The sequence below is a fragment of the Salminus brasiliensis genome, chromosome 17, assembly GCF_030463535.1.
Source record: "Salminus brasiliensis chromosome 17, fSalBra1.hap2, whole genome shotgun sequence".
Classification (NCBI taxonomy): domain Eukaryota; kingdom Metazoa; phylum Chordata; class Actinopteri; order Characiformes; family Bryconidae; genus Salminus; species Salminus brasiliensis.
This window is the reverse complement of record NC_132894.1, coordinates 7,292,165-7,317,506: the sequence shown is the minus strand read 5'-3', so window position 1 is coordinate 7,317,506 and position 25,342 is coordinate 7,292,165. Positions and strand designations below refer to the sequence as shown.

Here is a 25,342-nt window from a genome sequence, read left to right as displayed (position 1 = left end):
GTAAAACCACCCCATTGGAAACAAAATAAAGGACTGTGGAGGAGAGGGTAGGAGAGCGAGGGAGGGGAGGTGCATGTGTGTGTGTTGGGGTGGCTGTGGTGGTGGAGATGGTGGGGGGATGGTGGGGCTGAAGGAGGAGATTTATAATTCTTTGCGGGCCTTTGGTATTAACCCAAACACCATCGCTGTCAGCGGCTCGGTGAGGGAGGTGCGAGGGGCAAACATTCAGTGTTAATTGGCACTTTGTAAGCGCTGAGCCTTCTTTTTTGTGAGAGGTGGAGGGGAGGAGAGACCTAGAGTGAAAGCAAGAGAGAAGAGAGAGAGAGAGAGAGAGAGAGAGAGAGAGAGAGAGAGAGAGAGAGAGAGAGAGAGAGATGGCGGAGAAACAGAGAGAGAGAGAGAGAGAGAGAGAGAGACAGAAAGAGAGTGAGAGAGAGCTCTTGTTCTTGTTGGGCCTTGTTGAGGGTATTTACGGTTCACTTCTTATCCTTTGTTAATTGGTCTTTCACTCTTCTATGGAGGAGAGAGAGAGAGAGAAAGAGAGAGAGAGAGAGAGGAAAAAAGAAAGAAAGAAGAATTCATCCAACCCCCACCCCACCACCCATGCACCATACACTCTTAAAAATGGAGGCATTCTTTGCAGCAATGCTATTAAAGAACCATTTATTGCAAAGACTAAATAACCTTCCAGCCACATGTTTTTAAAGTCCTGCATTTTTCATGAATTTTCAAATTCCCAAATTCTATTTATATATGTATCAAAACCACCATAATTTGCTCCCACATGACCATTTTTCAACCTCTGGTCATCCTGTTGTACTTATCCATTAAACCGGGTGTTTTTGGTACTGTGACTTTTAAGCTAATATACACTCTACGGACTCATAGTTGGTCCACTGGCTTATTAGTTTGTCCTAATATCACTGCCTATTATTAAGTAGGTCCCCTCGTGCTGCCAAAACAGCGTTGACCCATCAAGGCATGGACTCCGGAAGGCTTCTGAAGGTGTCCTGTTGGGCCTCTGAGCATCACATCAATGAGCTTTGGGCATCCATGGCCTCCTTCCTCTGAGCACTTTTGGTAGGTACTGACCACTGCATACCGGGAACATAAGACAATAAGACCTGCCTGATGTTTTGGAGATGTTCTGACCGTCCATAGCCATCACTGTTTGGTTCTTGTTGAAGTTTTGTCCATTTTTCCTGCTTCCAACACATCACCTTCAATGCTATTCACTATACCGGTCAGTGGTTTTAATGTTGTGGCTGGTCTAAGGTGTATTTTATGTATGGGTTAATGATGTGTGCATTTGAATCAGTTCAGTGGAATCTGTTTTCAATGTAGATGTTTGAATGAAGAACTCTCATTGTAACTGAATGAGAAGCAGAGGGGCAGCATCACACACACACACACACCCTTGGTATGAGTTTGGACACGGGCGAGGAGACTTAATTAGAGAGGGAGAGAGACAGAGAGAGAGAGAGAGGGAGTGAAGGGGAGGGGGCATGGCTTTGGCCCGCTTCACAGCACCTCTGGCCTCTTCCTCCCCTCCGCGGAACGCATAAACAATAATAGTGGCAGCTCTGAAAGGACACAGGTGTCAACCATTGTGCGCTTTTGAATAGCGCCGAGGGGGGAGAAGGAGAGAGAGGGAAGGGGCGGGCGAGGCCACATGCCCCCTACCTCACACCACCTCCGTCTCATCACCCTTTCTGTCACTGCTGACGCTGGCATTCTGTGAATGGTGTCACCACTGTCCCAAATACAGGTTTCAACAGAATCGAAGGCGGGCTGTCATTCAAAGAGCAACGCCATGCCTTCCTCGTCCTCTCTCCTTAATATTCGAGGGTTAGTGGCCAGTAGTCTTTGTCATGTAATTTGTCGTGTAATTCCATTCCATTTCATTCTATGGAAATGAAGCCAAAATTGTCCACCAGGTTGTTAAAATTTGCAACCAGAGACTGTGCAGTTCTCCCAGACCAAGCGTGTCTCAGACCGCCTTCATTGAGCCTCATTGATGCCAATTTTTGTCTCCTGGATTTCCAGTTTTCCCAGTAAAAGTGCAATAAGTTTGTAAGGAACAGAAAGGGTGAGATGCAGGTCTAGCTTTGGATAGCAAGTATATAAAATTCCTTTAAAATGCTAAAACTTCAAACAGATATTAGCTATTACTGTTGGCAAGGCTATACAGACTAGAGCCGAACCAGCTATTTCAAGCTGGTTACCTCTTTCCTTCTCAGCACTGCATTTACTGTATGTAGCTCAGTTTCATCCTTCTGACTGAAGGTTTACCGTAATTAAAGGCTTGTCTATTTAAGCTGTGTCAAATCTCACAGGTTTTTAGTGGGGGTGTACTTTAGTAAGCTGTAAAGCTTGCAGCTAATAGCAAGACTGAGCCAAACCTGTTTACTAAATACTCAACACTCCACTGTGTTAGCTCCCCGGACATACGAGACATAACTCCAACTCCAGTTGCTCCTTCCAGGTAGAAATGAGACCACTGTCCAATTCCAAATCAACGCAGAACAAAGGGTTGAACCAATCAGAGAATCTGTTTCTTATACATGTTGAAACATTCAGAGCAAACTCTTACAATTCTTCTAGACAGACCATCCCAGAATTACGCACTACCTTCAATGTGTATAGATCTGAATTCGCTGAAGCTGAATCCCACGCCTCAAAAAGTTGGCTGATGACTTTGCTGCTGTCAGATTACAGTCTGCCCCGTCACATGGGAAAGAGCTCTACAACAGGCCTCACAGTGACGGCCGTTTACAGCAGAGACAGTGATGTATGAGCCATAGCATTGCCCTGCCAGCAGCTCCTGTCTTCTTCTCTCTTGCACAGGAGATTCATGGTGTTCAAGCCCACAAGTGTTTTACCAGCTTTCCCTTTAGAGTGGGGAAGCTAGAGAGCAGCCTGACCTGAGCAGCTATAGAGTAACTTCAGATAAATAAAGCTGAACAGAGGCACTCCTGTTTAAGGCGAGCTGAAGGAGTAGGAGCAGCTCCACAAAAAAGATGCAGACAGACAGACAGACAGAAAGATAGATGAATAGATAGATAGATATATAGATAGATAGATAGATAGATAGATAGATAAACAGACAGACAGATAGATGGATATAGATAGATAGACAGGTAGATAGACAGACAGACAGACAGGCAGATAGACAAATAGATAGATAGATAGATAGATAGATAGATAGATAGATAGATAAACAGACAGACAGATAGATGGATATAGATAGATAGACAGGTAGATAGACAGACAGACAGGCAGATAGACAAATAGATAGATAGATAGATAGATAGATAGATAGATAGATAGATAAATAGATAGATAGATAGATAAACAGACAGACAGAAAGATAGATGGATATAGATAGATAGACAGGTAGATAGACAGACAGACAGACAGACAGATAGATGGATATAGATAGATAGACAGGTATATAGACAGACAGATAGACAGACAGACAGACAGACAGACAGAAAGATAGATAGATAGATAGATAGATAGATAGATAGATAGACAGAAAGATAGATGGATATAGATAGATAGATAGACAGACAGACAGACTGACAGACAGACAGAAAGAAAGAAAGACAGAAAGAAAGATTGTGTAAGTAAGTGCCTTACTTGTGTATTAGGTGTGTTGGAATTCCATATTCATGGTGTATGAGAAAGAAAGTGAGTGTGTCTTTGGAGTGCCTTGCACATGGCGTGTGTGTGAGAGTGTGTGTGTGTTTGTATTGTGTTTGAAGTGCCATAGTCAAGGTGTGTGAAGAGAAAGTGTGTGTGCGTGTGTGTGTGTGTGTGCTAGAGTGCACTATTCGTGGTGATGCTGTTAGAGGGGGAGGGGATTTATTGCCCAGCATTAGAAGCACTAATCTGTTGCAGGTGTTACTGGCTGCTATCCGACGCAGCCGGGCCTGCTCCCTTACCCCACAAGGCCCCAGTCTTTGTGTGTCCGTCTGAGAGAGCTAACGAAAGTGTGTGTGAAAGAAAGTGGGTCGAAGGAAGAAAGAGTGTGCATACGTGTCCATGAGTAGATATTACCTTTTTTGGCAACACAAGAGCCTGCTCACTTTCCCCTTTTTCTCTTTGCATCACATCTGAATAAATAAACTACTTGCTGGATTTATGCTAAATGAACAACCTACACTATGTGTCCGAATGTTTGTGGACACCCCATTTAATGAATTCACTTGGCTACCTTAAGTTACACCCATTGCTGACAGTGCACTGCAAATGCACACACAGCTTGTCTAGTCTGTGTAAAGAAGTACTGCCAATAGAATAGGACTACACAAACCTATTGGCACCATAACTAATGCCAGGTGTGGACTAGAGGGGTGTAAAGCTGTGGAGCCGTGGAACTGAGTTCTCTGCAATAATGGTGCCCCTTCCAATACTTATTAACTGACAGACAGACAGAAAGATAGATGAATAGATAGATAGATAGATAGATAGGTAGATAGATAAACAGACAGACAGATAGATGGATATAGATAGATAGACAGGTAGATAGACAGACAGACAGACAGGCAGATAGATAGATAGATAGATAGATAGATAGATAGATAGATAGACAGATAGACAGACAGACAGATAGATGGATATAGATAGATAGACAGGTAGATAGACAGACAGACAGGCAGATAGACAAATAGATAGATAGATAGATAGATAGATAGATAGTGTCCGAATGTTTGTGGACACCCCATTTAATGAATTCACTTGGCTACCTTAAGTTACACCCATTGCTGACAGTGCACTGCAAATGCACACACAGCTTGTCTAGTCTGTGTAAAGAAGTACTGCCAATAGAATAGGACTACACAAACCTATTGGCACCATAACTAATGCCAGGTGTGGACTAGAGGGGTGTAAAGCTGTGGAGCCGTGGAACTGAGTTCTCTGCAATAATGGTGCCCCTTCCAATACTTTTGGGATAAGTTGGTTAACTAGCTAAAACATAAGCTAGCTAACAACTTAACACTACACACTAACATTAGCTAGGTTAGCAGTAGCATCCAACAAAATCCATGTTCTGTGTAAGACTACTGTCAGTCCTGTATCAGTACTGTATTGCCAAAATGAGGTAACCTTTCCACAGAGCTTTTACAGTAAACATTACTTGGCTAATACCATGATACTTAGATGTCCCACCTCTCACGCAACTCGCGGGATTCTCCCACATATGACTGGCGGCTCCCTGGCGCCTGGAAATTTCATACAATATCCCGTAAATCAGAATTCTGTAGATCTTTCTATTGCCCATGGGGGTTAAATGGCCAAAAGACAAGCTGAGGTGAGGTAACAGCTGTCATTTTCCCATTTGCATAGCTAATGCTATATAGTAACGAGCTGAATTAGTTAAATAATTTAATATAATGTTTTTTGTTTTTTTTACATATTAAATTAAATGTTTAATTACAATACATATTTACTGCATATAGTTGCCCAGTGTGGTTTATAGACTAGATAAAACCACCACAGGTATAACCTAAACAAAAAACAATAAGGATACAGCTTATAAATGTAGATATGTGTATGGGGGTTCAACACACAGTAGCTATTAAATATTGGTCATGATATGAAACAATGGGTAATTTCAGGTAATATTTAATGAACAATTATAGCAATCAAGTGGCTTACGTGAGTTGTGTGTTGTTGTTGAGGGGGTGGATGAGTGTGGTGAGGGTGGTGGTGGTGGTGTCATGCTTGTGTTGTGTGTTTTATCTGTCACTGTAGTTCTTTAGTTTGTATGTTTGTTGGCATGTTTGTGCCATTTTACACGGGGCACAGACCTTTTGTCAGTTGCAGTCATGTTGAACTTGTTTTGTTGGGTATCTTTGATCCAGGGTGTGTGTGTGTGTGTGTGTGTGTGTGTGTGTGCACGCGCAATTACCCATAAATCCTTGAACATGGAAGACAGAGGGGGAGACAAGTCAAGTAAACTGTGGGCAGACACTCCAGACCAGTGGAAGTTCAAAGGTAGTGAAAGTGTGGTCAACAGGATAAGAAATAGACCACTGCCCCCTAGTGGGTATCATGGGTTAATGCAATAACCCTTCTGACATCAGCGTAACTCGCTCAGTCGCTCAGTATTTAAGAAAGACTGATGGTGACACATTTCTGCTGTTCACAGCAAGCAGCTCCAGACCTGGTTAATACTGATGGGTTATTAAGTATTAATATAAATATAGTTAAAAATGAACTTTAACAGTGTAACATTTTGGACATTCAATAAAGTTACTATTATGTATTATTTAAACATTTAACATTTAAGTTTTATCTACTGTATCTGGAGGCATATAACAAAATATAAAAGTATAAAAAATGGAATATGTTTATTAAATGTATTTATTTTTTACAATAAAAAAATAGCGATAGTATTTGTTTTTCTTTAGGGCATTACATAAGATTTAAGGCCAGAAACACTTTCTGTGTGTGTATATATATATATATATATATATATATATATATATATATATATATATATATATATATATAATTTATTTATTTATTTATTTTTAAGTTTATAAACTATAAACTACCTTTTATAATGAAAAAAGATACTTATAAATATGAACAAGTGTTAAATAGCCTACAGCAACAGTTTCAGCAAAGTACAGAAAGTATCGACCATGCCAAAAGATGAGGAAAACACACTGTGAGACGTGCTTCCCCCGGCTACATTATCTAATCCGAGAGAAGACAGATAATTGAGTGATAATCATGTGGTGAGTTACGTCAGCCTTCTCCAGAAACCTCCCATCAACATTTTACAGTTGCTCGTGTAGAGGTGCAATAAGACAAACTGCACGAATGAATGTTCCAATCACAGTCTGCTCGTTTATTGAACGTATATTCTTTTTCTTCTTAAGCAGAAGATTCAGGAATGGCGCAACAGTTCATCTGTAAGAGTGTAGAATAGCCTCTGCGATAACGGACATGCATGCATGACTTATTAACCAGTTTATGATGCCCTGGATGCCCTTCTTCCTATGCAGAAAGCATTACATGCTTTTAAAGCCTGCACAGTAGGGCTTGTGTCCAGAGTATCCAGTGCATAGAAGTGTGAGCATACCAGTGTGTGAGTCATCAGTACATCAGTGTGTTCACATTAAAAAGGAGAGTTATACATGTACAATTATACAATTCAAACATTTCGCTAAATTATCTTTTTACATTAAGAAGCACCAAAACAATTCAACAGCCTCTGTTCTTAAAAGGCCCAAATGAACAGAACTGATTTTCTTAAAATGCACCGTTCACACTGTGATCTAGAGAGTCCACATGTTCTGTAGAAACTTGGAATGTGGCCTATGGACACTTACATTAGAAGTGTAAACAAGTACAATATGGGCCCTTGGTCAATATGAGCCCTTTAGGATCAGCATCAATGCATGCTCCGACCATGTATCTGAGCAAACATCAGAGAAACCTATACAATATTATACCACTCTTTGTCCTATTAAGTTATTAAGTCCTACTGTAGTATAACCATTCCTTGTCCTATGTCAGGGGTCACCAGTCTTATCCGCAAAGAGCTGGTGCGACTGCAGGTTTTTCATTCCAGGCAGAAGCTTCCTACATATAACTACCCGGGTTTTTTAAACCAGTAGAACCAGGTTTGGTCTGGCTGCAGGTTTCCATTTCATGAACGTACCTGGTTCTACTGGTTTAATAAGTTGGTCTCTGCCTTTAAACACTTGGGTGGTTATATAAAGAGAAGACTGCTAACCCCTGTCCTACATTCATACTTGTTGTAGTGTGTATGAAGGGTGGCCGATATGGCAACAATACAATCGTGATTAGACGTTGGAATGGAAAAAAAGAGCCAGTGGAAGCACACCTAGAAATACATGCTCCCAAACTTCCACAAAACGTTGTTTACAACATTAAGCCTAACATTTAATTAAATGTTCATTTAAATATGGCACATGATGTTAATATGGGATCATTTCTCACTTATGAAAATCAAACAACAATGTTCTGTTGAGGGAGATATATTAATATTTGCAGTGCATGTCAGTGTCAAATACTTAGCTTTTTGATTGTACAGAATTCAACCATCATGGTCTTGTTAGTTTTAACTATGTTGCGCAATTAAACAGTGTGGTGGAATTCGGCTAGGTTAATGATTGTGCTATATTTGGGGAGCCGTGAGCTGTAAAACGGTGTGAATCCGTCAGTGAAACAGTACCGATTATACTGGCTTTGTAATACAACATGCAGCTGGTCTGTGTTCTAGTAGTACTGAAAATATTCATCATATAAAAGCCATACTGTGATGGGATGTACCATCATAGCAAGAAGCGTTTGTCCAGTGCAAGTTGGAACAGATCCAAAAAGGACCAGTAGTGCCATATTTAAAAAAAGAACAAAAAATGACTATTGCACTATTGTATTATGTCCTACCTATTCTGCACCAGAGACTTAACCTTACAGGGTTTCGCTGTACTGTACCACACTGTATTAGTGTATTAACGACAATAAAGTTGAATTTAACTGAATTACATGCAGTTGAATTACAGTACAGTGGAAACCTAGTTGGTCAGTGTTCTTTACATGAACAGTTTGGCAAAATATTATTATTACTAATTAACAAAATCTATTACTAAGCCCGGATGGCAGTCTTGGATTATTTTATATCTGTTTTTGTGTAAAATCTGATGTATATTTCTTTAGTTCATAACAGTTGGTGCTAAGCTAAGGTTGCAAGCGCTGGACTTAGACGGTCACCAATAACATCTCCATAAGTATATGCCAAAAAATAATTTATTTGTTACAAAAATGTATAGAAAAGCTAGATAAGCAAACAATAATTGAGTAAACCAGCATGGATAGACCTTATGTAAACATTTAAGCTAAATTTAAGCTGGAACTACACTCTCGTTTTTGGTGGAGAGGTTTATTTGTTTTTTATGGGCTAAAGTAAGTTGTACAGTATTCTAAACCACATACATGTATCTGTACCAAGCAAACCCAGATCTGGATGTATTTTGAGATGTTTCTGGCCATGTATTTTCAGAGACTAGATTGGTGACAGTCTAAGTCCAGTGTTTGTTAACAAAGTTAGCCTAGCATTAGCCGTGCTAAACTAAAGAAGTAATGTTTTATTTAAAAGTTTCCACCAAAAGTGGCTGCTCAATAACTCTGCTCCAAAAACACCTTCAGGAACCATCAAGTGTTCTTCAGTCTCCAATAGTGGCCAGGTATGTGTGTATCTAGAGCTTATGGCTGGTAATTGTAAGAGCTGCGAATTATCTGATCTCTGAAAGAAGGGAACCAGTCTCTAAAGAGAACGCCGTAGTAGACGTACGACGGGTAGAAGGCTTCGCTCTGCCGCAGTGCTCCGGCCTTGATGATCTGCCATGCAGCCTCATGCGCTGGGTAAGGGGTCATATCTATGTAGCCTCTGTGTTTACAAGGAAGACAAACAAACATACAGTATATCACCAGTCACCTAGTTTCTGACGACAAGCCGCAATTTGAAACACCCACAGAGAAGTAACTGATTATACTGGGCTACCTTGCAGAAGCTGTATCACATAATAATCACTCTGGATAGAAAACAGCAAGAGACTTTGCTCCATTTTTTCCAACCAAAATGAACACAGTAAAATGATCTGCACTGAATATGCATGTGGGAAAGGGGCATCAGATAGCAGATAATGGAACTGTGTTTTTCCAGCCCTAGCAAATCACCTTGCCCCAACTGCTATATGTACTTGCAGGCCCCGTCTTGGCAATCTCTGTGTGCCCTGTGAATACACTGTGAAATACGGCATGTGTGTCTATGTCTGCCAGACAGGAAAACTCATGAGCAGTGAGAAAGGTGATGTTGAGGAACCATCACAACCTCATTCCTATGAGGAAACTTCAGTGATTTTAACATGAGAATACTGGTGAATTCTGGTGCACAAGAGGCAAGAACCTCAGTATGCAAATTTTGACTATGCAAATGTTATGCAACTATGCAAATTCAGGCAGCTGTCCAAAGATCTACTTTTGAGACCCATCCCTATTATAAATGAGGTCACTGTAAAAACAGTACCCATCATTTGTGCTCTACTGGCTCTGTAACCCTATTTAGTGCTTCCTCCTGTAATATTGCCACTTGCAATGTGCACTTGCAATTTAAAGATTTATTGCCATATACATTATAGCACGCCTAAATTAGCCAAATTGGCTGGTTAGGTATCTTGCTTAATAGATGTCAATACTTGTCAATTCCCTGTGACGGCATGAGCTAAAATAAACAGATATTGCTCAGCAGTGCCCTTTAGCAGTGCCAGTCCTCTTGGACCACAGGTTCACGTTTTTGTGTCATGGTGTGTCTATTAAAAATTTTATTTTATTTAAATACTTTTGCCTAAATGTACTCAAATTACATTCTGTTTGTTGTGACATAAACAAACTACTGTGAAAAATAATAAGTGAGAATTGAGACAGGCCTGTTTTCCATGAAGGACACTATTTTATTATATAGCTATTATTAATAAGCTGCAGAAAACTGAAGATGGAGGTTTTTTCTGCGTTTGTAAGAAATTGCCAAATATGCTCCCAGGGCACCAACTACAGAGGAAACATGGCAATGCTGATAGCAGTAGGGCGCACCTATGCCCTAGTATTCAAGTGCTAACCGGCAGCTTTATAACAGTGCACTCTCAGAGCAAGCCCGACACTGACACATAAACCTTCTGTTTGCTTAAATGAAACAATTAGAAACAAACCATCTGAACTAAAACATGTAAGTAAGTTTTAAGACATAAAACTTACTTGATTTTCTCCATGGCGGAGTCCGTATCAATGAGGCCCAGGTTGCAGATACTGATGGACACGTTACTCTGCTTCATCGCCAGCTCATGCTGTAAACTCCCAAAGAAGCCATTCAGGGCAAACTTGGTCGCAATGTACGGCAGAGCAAACGGTGAGCACATTTTTCCTGTGAGGCATAAATTATGAACAACTTCAACTTCAGAACATCTGCAAATGTAGGGAGATTGAGTTCTTCAAGTTTTGTTGCTCACCAAGCATGGAGGAGACCACCACTACAGAGCCTTTACTCTTCTCAAGGGCCGGTAAAGCCTTCACCGCCATTTGCACGTAACTGTGGAAATTCACCTTCGCACAGTACAGAGAAATAAGAAGGCACAAAGTTTACAAAGCTCTAGCACTGAAGACACTGATTCTGAACATAAGCTGACCAAAGAATGAAGGAAGAGGGACAAATTGTCTGCCATGTTGTCAAATTTGCAACCAGAGTCTGCGCAGTAGAGACCAGAGGCAGAGCCAGACTCGCCATCTCATTTGGTTGACCCCTTCTCCCAGAGCAAGTGTGTCTCAGACCACCTTCATTGAGTTTACAGCACAGAAGTAGAGTGAATTTTCCCTCGGATTCCCAGTTTGCAGACAACCACTCTCTTCCAGCTAAGGCTGTCAATCACTTCATTTCTAAGTTTAACCCCGTCTTCTTACGTTACAGTAGAACCTATTGGCACCATGACTAATGATCAATGAACAATGATCACTTCGACAGGGTGAGGTGGGGTGTTCCTCATCCAACATCCTGACACTCTGAAACTGATTGCAATCAAATCCACATAGCAATTCTCTGAAATCTAGTAGAAAGATTTTGTAGACTGTACTCGAACAACCCCTTGGACTTGGAAGAAGCAATGAGTGAGCAGGCGTCCAAATACTTTTGTCAGTTTAGTATAGATGTAGTGTGAATGCTGTTTATGTCATATAACATTAGCATGGTAGCGAGTCTGTTATTGTCTAAGAAAACTGCCTGGTTTCAGTCTGCTCAGGAACATCCAGAGCTCTAGCTGTTGATGTACCTGCATCAGCCAACGAATGTGATCCACATCGCCATCCCACATCTGATATGGACTGGGCCCAATGTGGTTCAGCACTATGTAGTCCAGTCCGTCCAGCTGCTTTTCTGCAAACTCCACCACCCGGTCGACGTCGGCTGGAATGGCCATGTCCACTGGGATGTACAGGGCTTTCTGAGCCCCCAGATCCAGACACTTCTTCACCACCTGCAGTCACACCATTAAACAAGCTTAACACTACAGTAACAGACAGACATGGTAAACAGTTACTGTTATTAAGTTGTTATTAAGCTAATATAATGCATTAATAATAAAAAATAATGATAATAATAATAATAAAAGTATGACATCACTTAATGATATTATTATTAACTTTGCATTTCAACAACACTATATATAGACTTATATAGGGTTCCGGTTGTGATTACACCTATAGAGGATATGCAGGAATTAAAATGCTGTAAATAGAGACGCTCAGAATTTTAAACAGTCCACTAACCTCTTTCAAGACATTTTCTCTTCTGGCTGTGATGACAATTTGAGCGCCCAAACGGGCATAGTGATATGCCATCTGCTCCCCGATGCCAGTGCTGGCGCCAGTCACCAAGACCTTTGCCCCTTTTAGAGATTCTGGGGAAAACAAGCAGGTAGGCATTGAGGTGCTGTATAATTATACAGCATATTTCCATCAGACAACAAGATCATTTTAGAGATTCACCCTAAGATTTTTTTTCCTCAGGAGCCCTTAGCAACTTTCTGAGACCCCAGTTTGAGAACTGATGACATCACATTACTATAGTGTGAGAGTAGACCTACATGGATGAGACTACATGGGTTCCCCACTAAAGGGATTACTGTAGGGGCTACCACGTGACTGTGCCAGAGGACTGGCATGCTGCAGTTCTTCACACCACAGTTTAATGCATTTCAGTTTGATCCCCATATCTAATTATTAATATTTCTCACATGAAAATGTAAAAATGTTGCTAAGTAGTTTTTATTTGCATTTAAATGTTGAATTTAATTTTTAATAGAAATCTAAAATAAAAAAAATTATTAAATAACAACACACACTACTAGGTTCACATGGGGAAATGGGTGAAAGTATGTTAATAAAATATATGTAAATCATGTTTTAAAGGCTAGTGCTAAACTGAAACGTTTATTAGATGTTATTAAAGCATTCGAGCAAACTCACCTTCACTAAACGTCGGATCCCTCCATAGGAAGGTAATTACAGCGGCGCTAAGAGCCCCGAACAAGAATATTTTAACGGGAAACTTCATCGCGGACAGTCTGAGAGAGCCTCGCTCTGGTTCCTGACAGGTTGACTGAACTCAAAGATCAAGGTTACAGTTCTTCCTCTCTGCAGAAACCCAGCAAGCTAAAAGCTCACAGGCTGCTCGTTCAGGCCAGTCGTTCACACGGGCTTAAGCCTGAATGTAAAACTAAGGAAGTTTACCGTGAGTTTCTGAGGCTTTAGTGAAACAGGCGGAGTCGCTAACTGCAATCAATTCCACAGGGTCCCTACACAGTCCCCTTATAATCCCTGCACACTGGAAACGAGACGTGGTTTGGAACGCGCCCTTAAAATGGCGGAATACCCTCCGTAGTGCACTTCGGAGGGAACTAGTGGGGTAATGGGACTGCGCCTTTTGAATAGTACGCGCTTACAAACAGGATGACACTTAAACTAGTGGCGAGTTCAGTTAATCACACATAAAATCATCTTTATTTTTTCTAATCTTTAAAATCATTATTATACATTTATAATATATCTTCAACATCTGGTAAATTAAACATAGACATGTACATATATTCATTTTGCTTTCTGAGCAGCAAAGGATTTCATAATAAAAGTTCTTAAGCTGCAGCTCGAAGTTCATTGGCAAGAAGCTGCTTTTTAAAATTTTAAATTAATTTTTAAATATTCATACAGTATTATAACAGTGGAATATACAAGACATAACAGGTCTAAACATTTTATATTATCATACCGTTTTGAGTTATCGACAATAAATTAGAATAAAAAAAATATCAAAAATGTAATCAGTATTCTAATAGAAAATAAATAATACTGATAATAAATAATGTGCTACTAAAGCAATATTTAAAAAGTAAAATTTTACATGAATTTAAACCATTCGTTATTTACATTTAATACGTTATCCCTCCAATTTATTAATTTGTTCCTTCGGAAATATTTTAAAGGGAATTATTAAAGGGAATGATTTATTAAACTGAGAGACTTGTTAACTCAGGCGAACGGTTTATGTCTCCAAACCTATTTTCTAAATGTGTAAGAACAGCAACGTTTTGCAACGAGTGGCTGTGAGTGAACGCTGCACTGCGATTCAAAATTTCGCCCTAAACTTTATTCGCAGGCCGCCGGAAACGGCTGCTGCCCTTGTGGATGTTGTTAGCTGTCAAACTAGCCGGGCTAGCTAACGTGTGGAGAATCACTGCGGCTGCTGCTCTTCTCGGTCTGCAGAGTGAAGGTCTCAGCAGATACACGCCTGTGTGCAGTCCTGTCTGAGTTTGCAGTCCTGCAGCGCTGCGTGTGACTCCATGGCGGCCAAGATTTTACCCGTAGTGAAGTAAGTTTCAGCCTTCGCTGAGAAGAACGGCACCCAGGAGCAAGACCGAGAGCAAACTGGCCTAAATGTCGGTTATTAAACTAGACAGATGCTGCTGAAATAGTTCTGCGGTTATTTTTATTGAGGGAGACCGCAGTGTAAGCCAGGCTAATAGCAGGCAGGGCTCAGTGCTGTGCTGGCCCTGGTCTGAAGCTGTGGCTGATCAGATTAGGCAGGAGGAGAGAGAAGCCTTCAGTCCCTGACCTTCTACACCTGCCTAAATAAGTCATATACAGTGTGTACGTAGTAGATCTGGGTCCTAATAGATCCTGGACAAAAGTTTTGGGACAGCTCATTCATTTAATCTTTCTTTGGTTTGCATTTACAAAAGTTTGCATAGACCCTGAATTCAAGGTACTTTTAATTTCTGACACTGCCAGGAGTGGTTGCATTCAGCGACAAGCGCAGCAGTGAGGTCAGGATGTTGGATGAGCACCACCCCACATCATCTCTAAGTCCCCAAGTCATCCCAAGAGTATTGGATAGAGCACCACCCATCGTTCCAGATAACTGTAGCCCACGCCTGGCACGTTAGGCATTCATGTGTCTATCTGCTCCAGAGAGTCCTATTCTAATGGCAGTACTTCTCTACAGGGACTAGAGAGACACTGTGTGTGTGTGTGTGTGCATTTCAACATCAGTGTTAGCATTGGGTGCAACTGAAAGTAGCCAATTGCATTTATTTAAAAAGGCTGTCCACAAACATTTGGACATGTCGTGTACAAGTCTCTTCATAATAAGTATTAGGTGCTGATCCAATGAAATCTAACGATCCTGGTTTTCTTGCAGGCTTGCCACCAAGGTGGGCATCGCTGGAGGAGCGGTCTACGTGGCCTATGACTCCGGACTTCTTGGGGGCAGTGAAGAGGGATCTGTGGCTCTGAGCAAAGCTAAAGCGGCTGTTCCTCCTGCTGTGGAGGAATGGACGAAGTACTTCGGTTTAGAAGTAAAGCTCATTAAAAATTATTTTAAATAACTGATCACTTTGTGTGACCAGTATCTGGGTTGTATACTGAAAATGCTTTAAATTTAGAAGTCAAATGCGTCTCCAGTTAGTCCGACTGAAATCTTGCCCTGTTTGATTGCCCTGTGGGAGGAATATGCAACTTCGACAGTTGTTACTGGTGTTTGGGTTGTACTGGGAGGGGTATCGGTTTTACTGGGAGGGGTATCAGTTGTCGAATGTGTCATCGAGAGGCGGCTGTGTTTACAGTGCTGTAACGTGGCTCAGATGTGTCTCAGACCTCCTCCTAAACTGGTATGAGTGTTCGGACCTGTATCTGGTTTAAATACGTCTTAGGTGTGTCTACACCAGACATTAAAGCGTATAAAGGACAAGAGACCCAGACTTGAGTAAAAGAACAAGTGCTCGATCAAAAAAGTGACTTGAGTAGAAGTAGAGGTGTTCTTTAAGCTCCATACCTAAGTGGAAGTATCCAACAGTTTTCTACTTAAGTACTGAAAGTACAAGTTTTGTACTGTAACGGAGTAAAAGTATTAAACTTATCCAAAATCAGTAGTGAAGTTATAGTGGAAGTAGGAGGAAAAATAATAATACTCCAGTAGATACAGATACAGTATTTTAGTACTTAAGTACAGTAGTGAAGTAGTTCTACTTCCTTACTGTACATCTGGTCTACACTCACATTTTTATGTGACTCAGCTTTAATCAGATATAATCCCCATCCTCAAGACGCATGAAGTGACCAGGTGTAAACAAGGTCATATGATTTAGAATACCAGCATGATGATAATGACTGCTTTTTTTGAAACCTACCAAAGGATTGTCTGGTCATGTAGGTCTTTAAGGACGTCGTAGACCAAAAGAGAATGTTTGCTTCTTCTTGAGAAATGTTCATTTGGAAATTGAGGGGGTCTTGCATGAAATGTAGTGATGCTTGATGATGTTTTAATTCAAGGTTCAAAATAATTACCATTTTTTTCTTCTTTTTTTTGTTTCAGCTTCCTGCAGCACCCAAAATTGAGTTCTCCCCAGTTGATGCATGGAACTCAGGTAATGCCCTTGTCTTTATGTGAAAATAAAGCTTTCCAAATGGTTCTTTGTGAAAACTTGGTATAGTGGCTCTGAAACTTGTCCTCAGGCCCCCTAGGCAGTCCAAATTACCCTGATTATATCACTCACTACACAGGGTTCGAGCAAAAATGTGGACTGTCTGACAATCACTGGTAGATATAGGGCTGGGCAATAACTTGAATATGACCTAATACAAATCTCTAAACTGTACACCTTTCCATAAAGCTAGCTCACGAATTACCTGCCTTTTCTGAATTTGAAAGATTTTTTTTTCTCCTTCAACCCAATCTAGGCTGGGTTTCCTATAACCTCTTCGCACAAAGATCATGGTTAAATGGCAAAGCAGGCAACTGTCTTTTAGCCAGTTCAGATGAGCTCCTAAAAGCTCATAAAGAAACTGGGCCCTAAAGCACAAGCACCCAACAAATGGCGTATATTGGTTTCATATCCTGTAAGTAAACAAGAAATCTAGTTAAAAAAACTATATACAAACTTTTTGGCCCAAAGCACACAGGTCTCATATGTGCAGTGCTCATATTTGATGTATGAGGTTTGCTTCTTTTGTTTACAACAGTAGATGCTAGGCTAACATTGACAAAAACTGTCACCGAACTCATCATCTTTATAATTACATGGCCAAAAAATATAACGTATTTGCTTTGAAATTGTTCACAAAGCTACGTACCACAGGGGGAAAAAAACTATATGGGTGTCCACAAACATTTGGACATATGGTGTATCTACCTGTAACCTGTTTTCTTCTCCCCCTCAGGAGTGCAGAAGTCCATCCATGCTCTATCAGTCGCTCCAACTGCAATGTGTGACTACACAAGTCAAGGCTTGCAGTACCTGAAAGACCTGGCCAAATGAACTCGTTTCATCACCCTTTGGCAACTACAGTTACGATTCCAGTGGGTAAATTTAAGATCAGCTGTTTCCCAGTTCCCGTCACATGGAAGTGCTTTCCCACGTGTAGAAGTTCCCACACTGGAAAACCACATTCAATGGAGAGATTCCCATGAACACACTCAAGTGTTTTGCAAGTTTATTCACAGTCTGCCTTTGTGTTAAAAATGTGTTAAAGGGAGAAGAAAGATGCCTGTTTTAAAGGTATATTTAATGTCCAGTAAAATAAATACATTGATAACAATGTGGGTGTAAACGTTGCATAAAGTATCATTGTATTTATATTATATATTTTTTTCTCCTTTTTTCTCTTCTGTCCAAAAGCAAATTATTATTCAGTGCAGAATAAATCATCACTGTGTTCAGCAGGTGAATTGTGTATCACGATACTTATACCTACAGCATATTTAACCTGCTACATTATGTACACTATATGTCTATAAAAGTATGTGGACACCCCTTCTTATTAGTAAATGCAACTACTTTAAGGTGTTCAAATACACACAACCTGTTTATTCTCTATAGGAAATCATTGACCAAAGCACATTTCAGTGGTTTCCTGCTCCAGCATGCTACTCTCACCTTAGAAAGGACTTGTTCATTAGCTGATTAGCTGGATCAGGTTTGTTGGGAGCATAATATACACCAAGGCCCCCTCCATGGAGATTTACCTCCCTTCGTTTTTGAAAGTATTCCCGTCCACACAGGGACGAAAAACGCTTGTGTGAGTCCCATAAAGAGAGACATCAATACACTACGAAGAAATTACACACTGCTCCCTATGCAGTGTGCTACGCAAGTCATGAAATCACAGATTCTTACTCTACTTAAGTAGGGCATTATAGAGCTGTAATGGAACAATATTTACATGTATTCATATGTGGAAATCTGAAGCCTATGACTGTCTGACCAAAAGGTGACAGAAAAGAGGCCAGAAAGCAGACAAAAACAGGGCATGTGGTTCTCCAGGACCAGGGTTAGGAATCACTGAGTTAGAGGATATAAACCCCTCCCAGCACTGGGCTGTGGAGCAGTGGAACGGTGTCCTTTGGAAACAGGTGAAGTGTCTTTCTGTAGCAAAATTGAGCTTACACTTATTAAGAACATCATAAGAACATGTAGTTTGACCAGGAGGTCCAAGCTTTTGCATAAGACTGTATTTTGGTACCAGTGGACTGTAATGGCCACTGTAGGAGTACTTAGTTCTTCCTTCAAAATGGAGTGCATAGCTTTAAGAGTCACTTGCACAAAATCTGTTGTCCTGTTTCTGCCTCTTGAGCTCAAATGGCTTGATTTGCTTGTGGGAGTTATACACTAATCAGCCATAACATTAGTACCACTGACAGATGAAGTGAAAAACACTGATTATCTTTATCAGTGAAATACATTGGCATCTGTCCAGGCTTGGATATATACAGTTACTGAAGGTGATGTGTTAAAAGCGTAAGGATCTGAGACACTTTGATTAGGGTGACCAGGTCAGCCATGTCCAAAACATCAGGCAGGTCTTGTGGGTATTTTTGGTATGCAGTGACCAGTACCTACCAAAGGTGGCCCAAGGAAGAACAACCGATTAACCAGCTGCATGGTCATGGGCACCTAAGACTCAGTAATGCGATCCATGGAGGCCTCACCTCACCACTTACAGGCCTCTTGCAGTACATCTTACAGAACATATTGGTGCCAGATACCACAGGATGCCTTCAGAGGGCTTCATGCCTCGAATGACCAGAGCTGTTGTGGTGGTACAAGGGGGACCTACTCGATATTAGGCAGGATGGTAAATGTTATGTTTGACCTGTGTATACATTTATATACATTTTATTAAATGTATCCAGCTATAGAATATAGCTCTAATAGCAAGTACTGAATGATCTGAACACTCCTTTAAATTACAGGGTTATTATTGTTGCTATATATGCAAAGAACAATATGTAGCAATATATATATCATATCTGGTGGTATCTTTATAGTAGAAGGAAAAACCTTAACTTTCAAAGGAAGTCAATTTTTTTCCAAGTTATTTTGGAGCATTACTACTGGTCCGTTCATCATACACTTTTGACTCGGCTGCTAGATTCTTATTATGTCAAAAAGTGGGCAAAATTGCAGATAAGGTCTCCGCGCCACAATAAACACATTAGCCAGTGTGTTCTATATTGAGAGTCTAAATGTGGCTGTAATAAATTTTGTACTTCACTTCAAAGTTGCACAAGTCTTGCATGTGGTGGTGGTGAACTTTCAGTGTGGTTTCTGTCGAACGATGCTTGAGCTGGGGCTGCAGGTTCCGCTTTCAGGCAGGCTGCCGAAAGCTCGAAAGGGCATTTTGCCTGTTGTAGGAATTGAACTTTTCAGAGATGAACTCTGCTGAAGTGTGCTGTAGAAACATCGCTTTAGCATGTAGAACATCCAAAACAGCTATTTTCCTTAAAGATACACCCATTCAAGACCCCCATGTCACATTTTACATCATATAAAACCTTTATTATTTAAGCTTTGAACAGTAATAACATGCAGTCAGATCGAAAGCAACACATGAGCAGAAAAAGAAGAAAAAGAGAGAAACAAAACCTCAAGCACTTTTCTTCATCTGTTTCTTAATCCAGCTTCTGAACTTGGAAATCTGAGTGTAGACGTTGGGTACATTTGGATAATTACAGTTTCCATTCATGTTGAAGGAGACAATGCCCACTGCTTCACCTTTGCACACCAAAGGCCCACCAGAATCACCCTGCAAACATCACACAGCACAAACATTAACACTGCTTGGTGATTTCCACTGTTCTACAGCTACAGAGCATACTCTGATATTTCCAGTATCCTACCTGGCATGCACCACTTTTAGTGTCATAGCCACTTGCACACAGCACTTTGTCTGGGAGTCTAGTTCTCACGCTGTTCCACTCATTCTGGCAGTCTTTAAAAGGTACAATTACCACATCAGTCACCAGAAGGTCACTGACTGTGTTCTGTGTTTCGGTCTTTCCCCAGCCTGCCACTTGGCACTTGGTTTTTGGCTGGACTTTGTCCTTCCTTGACATTTTGATGGTCTTCGCACCTTTCCTGAGATTTACTTTCTTGGAAAGCTGGAATTGGAAAAAATCTCATTAGTCTCATCTTTTATACTAATGGTTATGTAAAATCTGTATATTCATATGTTACTGATTTAGAAGTATTCAAAGTATACCTTCAAAAGTATGATGTCATCCCCGCTCTTTGAGTTTTTGTAGGACAGGGGTTTGAACTTGTTTTTCACTGCATATCTTTCCCCATTATTTCCACTGATCGTATGAGTGCCAAGCACCACGGTAATGTTCTCCCTTTGCATTTCAGACGAAGAGTTTGTTTTAGTAGCAGTCAGAAACAGAAGGAAAGTGTCAAAAACACAGAACATCATTGACCTACCTTTTGTCGCAGCAGTGGGCAGCAGTGAGTACAAATCTGGAGTCTATGAGGAATCCTCCACATACGTGCTTCCCGTTGAACTGCACTGATGCCATGAACTGAAAGGTGTTCTTCTTGGCTTTCTTGCCATTAATGATTCCATCTCCAAACGTGGCTAAAAGAAGAAATGACCAGTCAAACTATGATCTCCTAGGAGCTGTGCAGTATATTTCATTCTTTAATTCACTTTAATTCTACTGAGTGCTTACCCTCATACATCAGTGTGCTCAAAGCTGCAGCAAGCAGCACTCGGTGAAGAACGTTCATCCTGCCAGCAAGCCACTGTGAGTCAAAGACCACTCCAGGTACTTATATACTCATTGTGGGCCCTCCTCATTGTGGTTTGTCTGCTAGACAATAGTGTACCCCTCACTGGAGTTTGCAGTACTGTTGAACCTAGAAAACACCCCAAAACCCTCTCTTATTTCTAACATCTCATAATCAAACAAACCCTGAATGCTATTCATATTATTAGGAATATGTGATGTTTTGTCATATTTTAGCTCACAAGACTGACCCAGTGACCCTAATAAGGATCTCTTGAAACATCCACGTCTGTTTAACTGATACTGATACTGAAGGTGACCTAGAATGTTAAACTGTGGTTTTCTTGGCGCCGTTGAATAATGCGAGTTCAGTGACAAACCATGACCCTCAAATACATGTCGCTCCTTTAAAAGCAAATCAATTAGAACCAAAACAGAGCTGGAAAACAGACCAAGTCCAAAACCTCCAGCCTGTTTTCTCATAGTCTTGACTCATTATTTGCATTTTTGCACCCCCAAAATTTACATAAACTCATCCCTCTAGTGAAAGCCCTAGTCAAAGTTTGCGCCACTACGGGCCCACTGCGGGGTCGCAAGTTCGAATCCTGAGCCATGCCTCTTTACCATCAGTGTCCTAAGTCTGAGAGAGCACCATTGGCCGTGCTCTCTCTCCCCTCATCACTCTTAAAACGATGTTGGCCGACGCAGGCATCTGTTAGCTGGTGCAGTGGAGCTGGTCAGGATTTAACACACATCCCCTCTGATACATGCGAAGGCGGCCTCCGCCTCTTTTCGAACTGTTGGCCAGCCGACACAATCAGATGTTAGCGCCAGATCCCCAGCTCCACCGCAACACTTAACAAATGTCTGGGTCGGGGAGAGAGCAAGACCAATTGTGCTTTCTTGGATTTTGGCCGCTGATGGCAAAGCAGCATGACTCGGGATTCGAACGTGGGACCCCCAGCCATAGTGGCAGTGCAGTTGTCTTAGCAGTTGGTGGTTTGATGGTTCATGTATTTTTATTAGGCAAAGTCTCTTACAAAGAGATGTATGGTAATTATGTAATTGGAACAGTGCGTAATGCATTCTGGGATATTTGGCTGTGCCAATTCCAAACAAGTCATGTCCTGATGCATCCTCATTAACACGGGCAGAACAAGAACACTTCCGAGCGTTCAGAAGAACACAGTAACACAAGTACAGGCAATGATGTAAACACAGCATCGCTACTGTTGAGCTCAGAGGGTAGATTACACTTTATTTATGCTGAAATGTGGATGATATCTCATAACTTACTGTTATTCTCTGATCCCTCCCTCATTTCTCTCTCTCTCTCTCTCTCTCACACACACACACACACACACAGCTGCTCCTCTTTTAGCTCTTAGATTAATCCAACTTAATGACTGATCATCCATTTATCTCTTAAAGTTGTTGAAGCATTTTCTCGATTAAAGCTTCTGTGTCCGAGCTTCGTCGTCTCTGAGGCTAAAGCTCTCAAAACTACACTGAGATATTGTCAGATATTAATCATAATTAATCACAGAATTTGTTTTTGTGTTTGTTCATCTCTTTTCGGGATGTAAACAAATGTGTCCGGCTGGGATTCCTAACTTGTATTCAAATTGTCCTTTAAGCTCTTTAAACTGGACTATATGTACTTGCATCTACATGCAACCATTGGGTGGGAGACTGTTTAACAACAGCAGGAAAAAGTGCAAAGTGCAAATGTGACAAAATCTAAATTCAGCTTCAAATCAATAATCAACTTAATCGCACAGTTATAGCCTGTGAGACACACCAGGAGGACTGAACAGTGCAACAAATTACAAAAAATTATATCATATAAAAGGTAGTAGAGGTGTTATTTTATATTTTTATTAGAAGTGTCATCTATTAAAAAGTGTAAACGCAGTAATCACAACAACACGTGTGATTAACGTGTTTACACTAATAGAATTTAATAGACTTAATTACACTTAATAGAAAGAGGACATGTCCTGGAAGAACAGAGTGTTTAATCACTCTAAGATTTTTTTTTCTAACAGTGCACACAACAATGCAATAACCACCAGCAAGACTTACAAACAGTGTCAGTTATGTGTCTCTTGATAAACCCCACAAGAATCCACTGTTGGGTCGAAAGTGACGCGTCTTCCCTGTGAGTAATATTGAATACTAATAGTTTCCAGAGAAGATGAGTGGGAGGTCTCTCTTTTTTCCTTTCTGGTATTGTTTCTGGTCACACCATTTTTCCAGCCTTTACATTTACTGCTAAAATACGTGACCTGAGGTGAGACCGAGTCAAGACATGGGAGGTGAGAGGTGAGACCTGGACGCATTACGCCTGATTCAACACCAAGACTGCGTCAGCAGGCGAGTCTAAGTCAAGGTCGAGACTAACTGCCATATGACATAAATACTGACCTGATTTCCCCCCTAAACTCCTTCTATCATATACAATCTGCTGTTGTTATTATTATTCATGGAGATGTTATTAGATGTTAATGTATTAATATTGTGAGTAGCAGATTGTCCAACAGCAATGTTTGTGTACCACTGTGATATTTAAATGAGCATTGGTCCATTTTCTTAGTGAGTGGCTTAAGGAGAACTCTGTGAATGTCCTTGAGTGGCCCAGCCAGAGCTCTGACCTGGACCCAATCGAATCTCTGAAGAGATCTGAACATGGCTGTCCACCAACGGTCCCCAAAATACCCAAATCCAGATGTGCAGACCTTGTGGCATCTTTTGGAGGTTCTTTAATTTGAAACTGTGAAGGAACCACTTAAGGTGCTTTGAGGAACCTTCAAGAAAAGTTTTGTAGAAGAAAAGGGTTCATTGAAGTTTCCTCAAAGCACCTTAAGAGAGTTTTGAACTGAAGAACCTCCAAAAGTTCCTCAAGGATCTTCTACTTTTAACAGTGTAGCTTGTTTTATAGTCGTCATTCAGCACAGCAACGAATTGTGCTTTGCATTTTTTTCCACTGGTCACAATTTCGTATGTGCTTCTAGAGGCAAGAAGGACAAAGTAGACTTCCTGTTGTTGCAACGTGGGCAGTGTGTGGCTTGTATTAAAGGCCATCCTCACTGATCAGCACAGGTGCTGCTACTGGGCACAGCTGTACACAGCTATGCTATACACACACACACACACGTACTACTATCTTTTATCTGGACATAAGTTGCTAAAATCGTTTGTGAGATTGTACTCATCTGTAAGGTTGTACTAGTTATGCAATGTCAGCTGACTATATCAAGGTTGTCTTGGGTGACCTGGACCAAAAGGGCAGCTAGATGTTAGTCAGATAACAAAAGTAATTAGACACACCTCTGAATCAATTAGTTCAAGTGTTCCATTTAGACTCATTGCCACAGGTGTAAAGCCGTCCACCAATGGAAAGAATGAGTGGTTCTAAAGAAGTCATTGGTTCTAAATTCCAGCCTGGTTTTGGAATAAGATTCCACCATTGCAACAATAACTCATTGTTCATGTGCATTTCTTCCCAATCAACTGTGAGGGGTATTATTGAGTTATTGTTGAGGTATTATTGAGTTTTAGCCAAAAAGTGTTCCAAACCTGCAGTTAGAGCTGCGAAGAGGGACCAAAGCTCCTGTAGGTGTAATGTGTAGGTGTCCCAATACTTTTGTCCATATAGTGTATCAGTGTTAAATATTGTTTAAGGATATATTTTTGAATCTAGCTGAAGCATACCTGAGTACAGCTCCACTTCTGCTAAAAGACTGCTCTGAGACCCTGAGGAAGAGCGGTTTGACGAAGAGGCCACAAGCTTTCATATCCTGCTTGTGTAGATTATGCTTGTTATGCATGTTTGACCAAAGACAGTCGGACTGTTCACACGTTTCAGTTTAGTGTGTATGTCAAGGCTTATGCAAAAGTTTGGGTACCCTGGATAATTTACATGTTCAAGTGAAATAAATTCACATTTTATAGGTGTTCAACAGGCACCCTTGTTATTTATACAAATGTTACGTTTGAAAAGGAAAAAAAACATTACATGTGGTGTGTGAAAAAAGTTGTCATAAATACATTATATTATACATATTTTACAATTATGTAAATAAATAAGAACTTTGCAATAAATGTGCAGAAAAATGCATAAACAAAATGCACCAACAAAATGAACAGGCGTCCCCAAACTTTTATATATATTTTATACACATATATATATATATA

General features: G+C 40.6%; 3 protein-coding genes across 3 annotated transcripts; 1 reads left to right on the top strand and 2 right to left on the bottom strand.

The window, feature by feature from the left end:
* Window positions 1-6,838: 6,838 nt before the first annotated feature.
* hsd11b1la (hydroxysteroid (11-beta) dehydrogenase 1-like a) lies at window positions 6,839-13,370 on the bottom strand. The gene is made up of 6 exons (XM_072660264.1): window positions 13,057-13,370; window positions 12,358-12,488; window positions 11,862-12,065; window positions 11,049-11,142; window positions 10,798-10,963; window positions 6,839-9,433 (listed from the first exon to the last, which is right to left on the bottom strand). The coding sequence occupies exons 1-6, from the start codon at window positions 13,142-13,144 to the stop codon at window positions 9,250-9,252; spliced, it is 867 nt and encodes a 288-aa protein (XP_072516365.1). The 5' UTR covers window positions 13,145-13,370; the 3' UTR covers window positions 6,839-9,249.
* An 862-nt stretch (window positions 13,371-14,232) lies between these two features.
* On the top strand, window positions 14,233-17,803 carry micos13 (mitochondrial contact site and cristae organizing system subunit 13). The gene is made up of 4 exons (XM_072660462.1): window positions 14,233-14,455; window positions 15,284-15,440; window positions 16,457-16,508; window positions 17,302-17,803. The coding sequence occupies exons 1-4, from the start codon at window positions 14,427-14,429 to the stop codon at window positions 17,397-17,399; spliced, it is 336 nt and encodes a 111-aa protein (XP_072516563.1). The 5' UTR covers window positions 14,233-14,426; the 3' UTR covers window positions 17,400-17,803.
* A 2,141-nt stretch (window positions 17,804-19,944) lies between these two features.
* LOC140537978 (kallikrein-7) lies at window positions 19,945-21,146 on the bottom strand. Its single transcript, XM_072660342.1, has 5 exons — window positions 21,089-21,146; window positions 20,841-20,994; window positions 20,623-20,755; window positions 20,261-20,521; window positions 19,945-20,166 (listed from the first exon to the last, which is right to left on the bottom strand). The coding sequence occupies exons 1-5, from the start codon at window positions 21,144-21,146 to the stop codon at window positions 20,008-20,010; spliced, it is 765 nt and encodes a 254-aa protein (XP_072516443.1). The 3' UTR covers window positions 19,945-20,007.
* Between the last annotated feature and the right edge of the window lie 4,196 nt (window positions 21,147-25,342).

Coding starts and splice junctions, on each gene's coding strand:
- hsd11b1la (XM_072660264.1), bottom strand. CDS start 13,144: ATGAAGTTTCCCGTTAAAATATTCTTGTTCGGGGCTCTTAGCGCCGCT. Junction 11,143..11,861: donor ACATTCGTTGGCTGATGCAG/GTACATCAACAG, acceptor TACTGTGCGAAG/GTGAATTTCCACAGTTACGT. Junction 10,964..11,048: donor GGTGGTCTCCTCCATGCTTG/GTGAGCAACAAA, acceptor TATGCCTCACAG/GAAAAATGTGCTCACCGTTT.
- micos13 (XM_072660462.1), top strand. CDS start 14,427: ATGGCGGCCAAGATTTTACCCGTAGTGAA. Junction 14,456..15,283: donor AAGATTTTACCCGTAGTGAA/GTAAGTTTCAGC, acceptor GTTTTCTTGCAG/GCTTGCCACCAAGGTGGGCA. Junction 15,441..16,456: donor CGAAGTACTTCGGTTTAGAA/GTAAAGCTCATT, acceptor TTTTTGTTTCAG/CTTCCTGCAGCACCCAAAAT.
- LOC140537978 (XM_072660342.1), bottom strand. CDS start 21,146: ATGAACGTTCTTCACCGAGTGCTGCTTGCTGCAGCTTTGAGCACACTG. Junction 20,995..21,088: donor GAGCACACTGATGTATGAGG/GTAAGCACTCAG, acceptor TTCTTCTTTTAG/CCACGTTTGGAGATGGAATC. Junction 20,167..20,260: donor CTAAAAGTGGTGCATGCCAG/GTAGGATACTGG, acceptor TGATGTTTGCAG/GGTGATTCTGGTGGGCCTTT.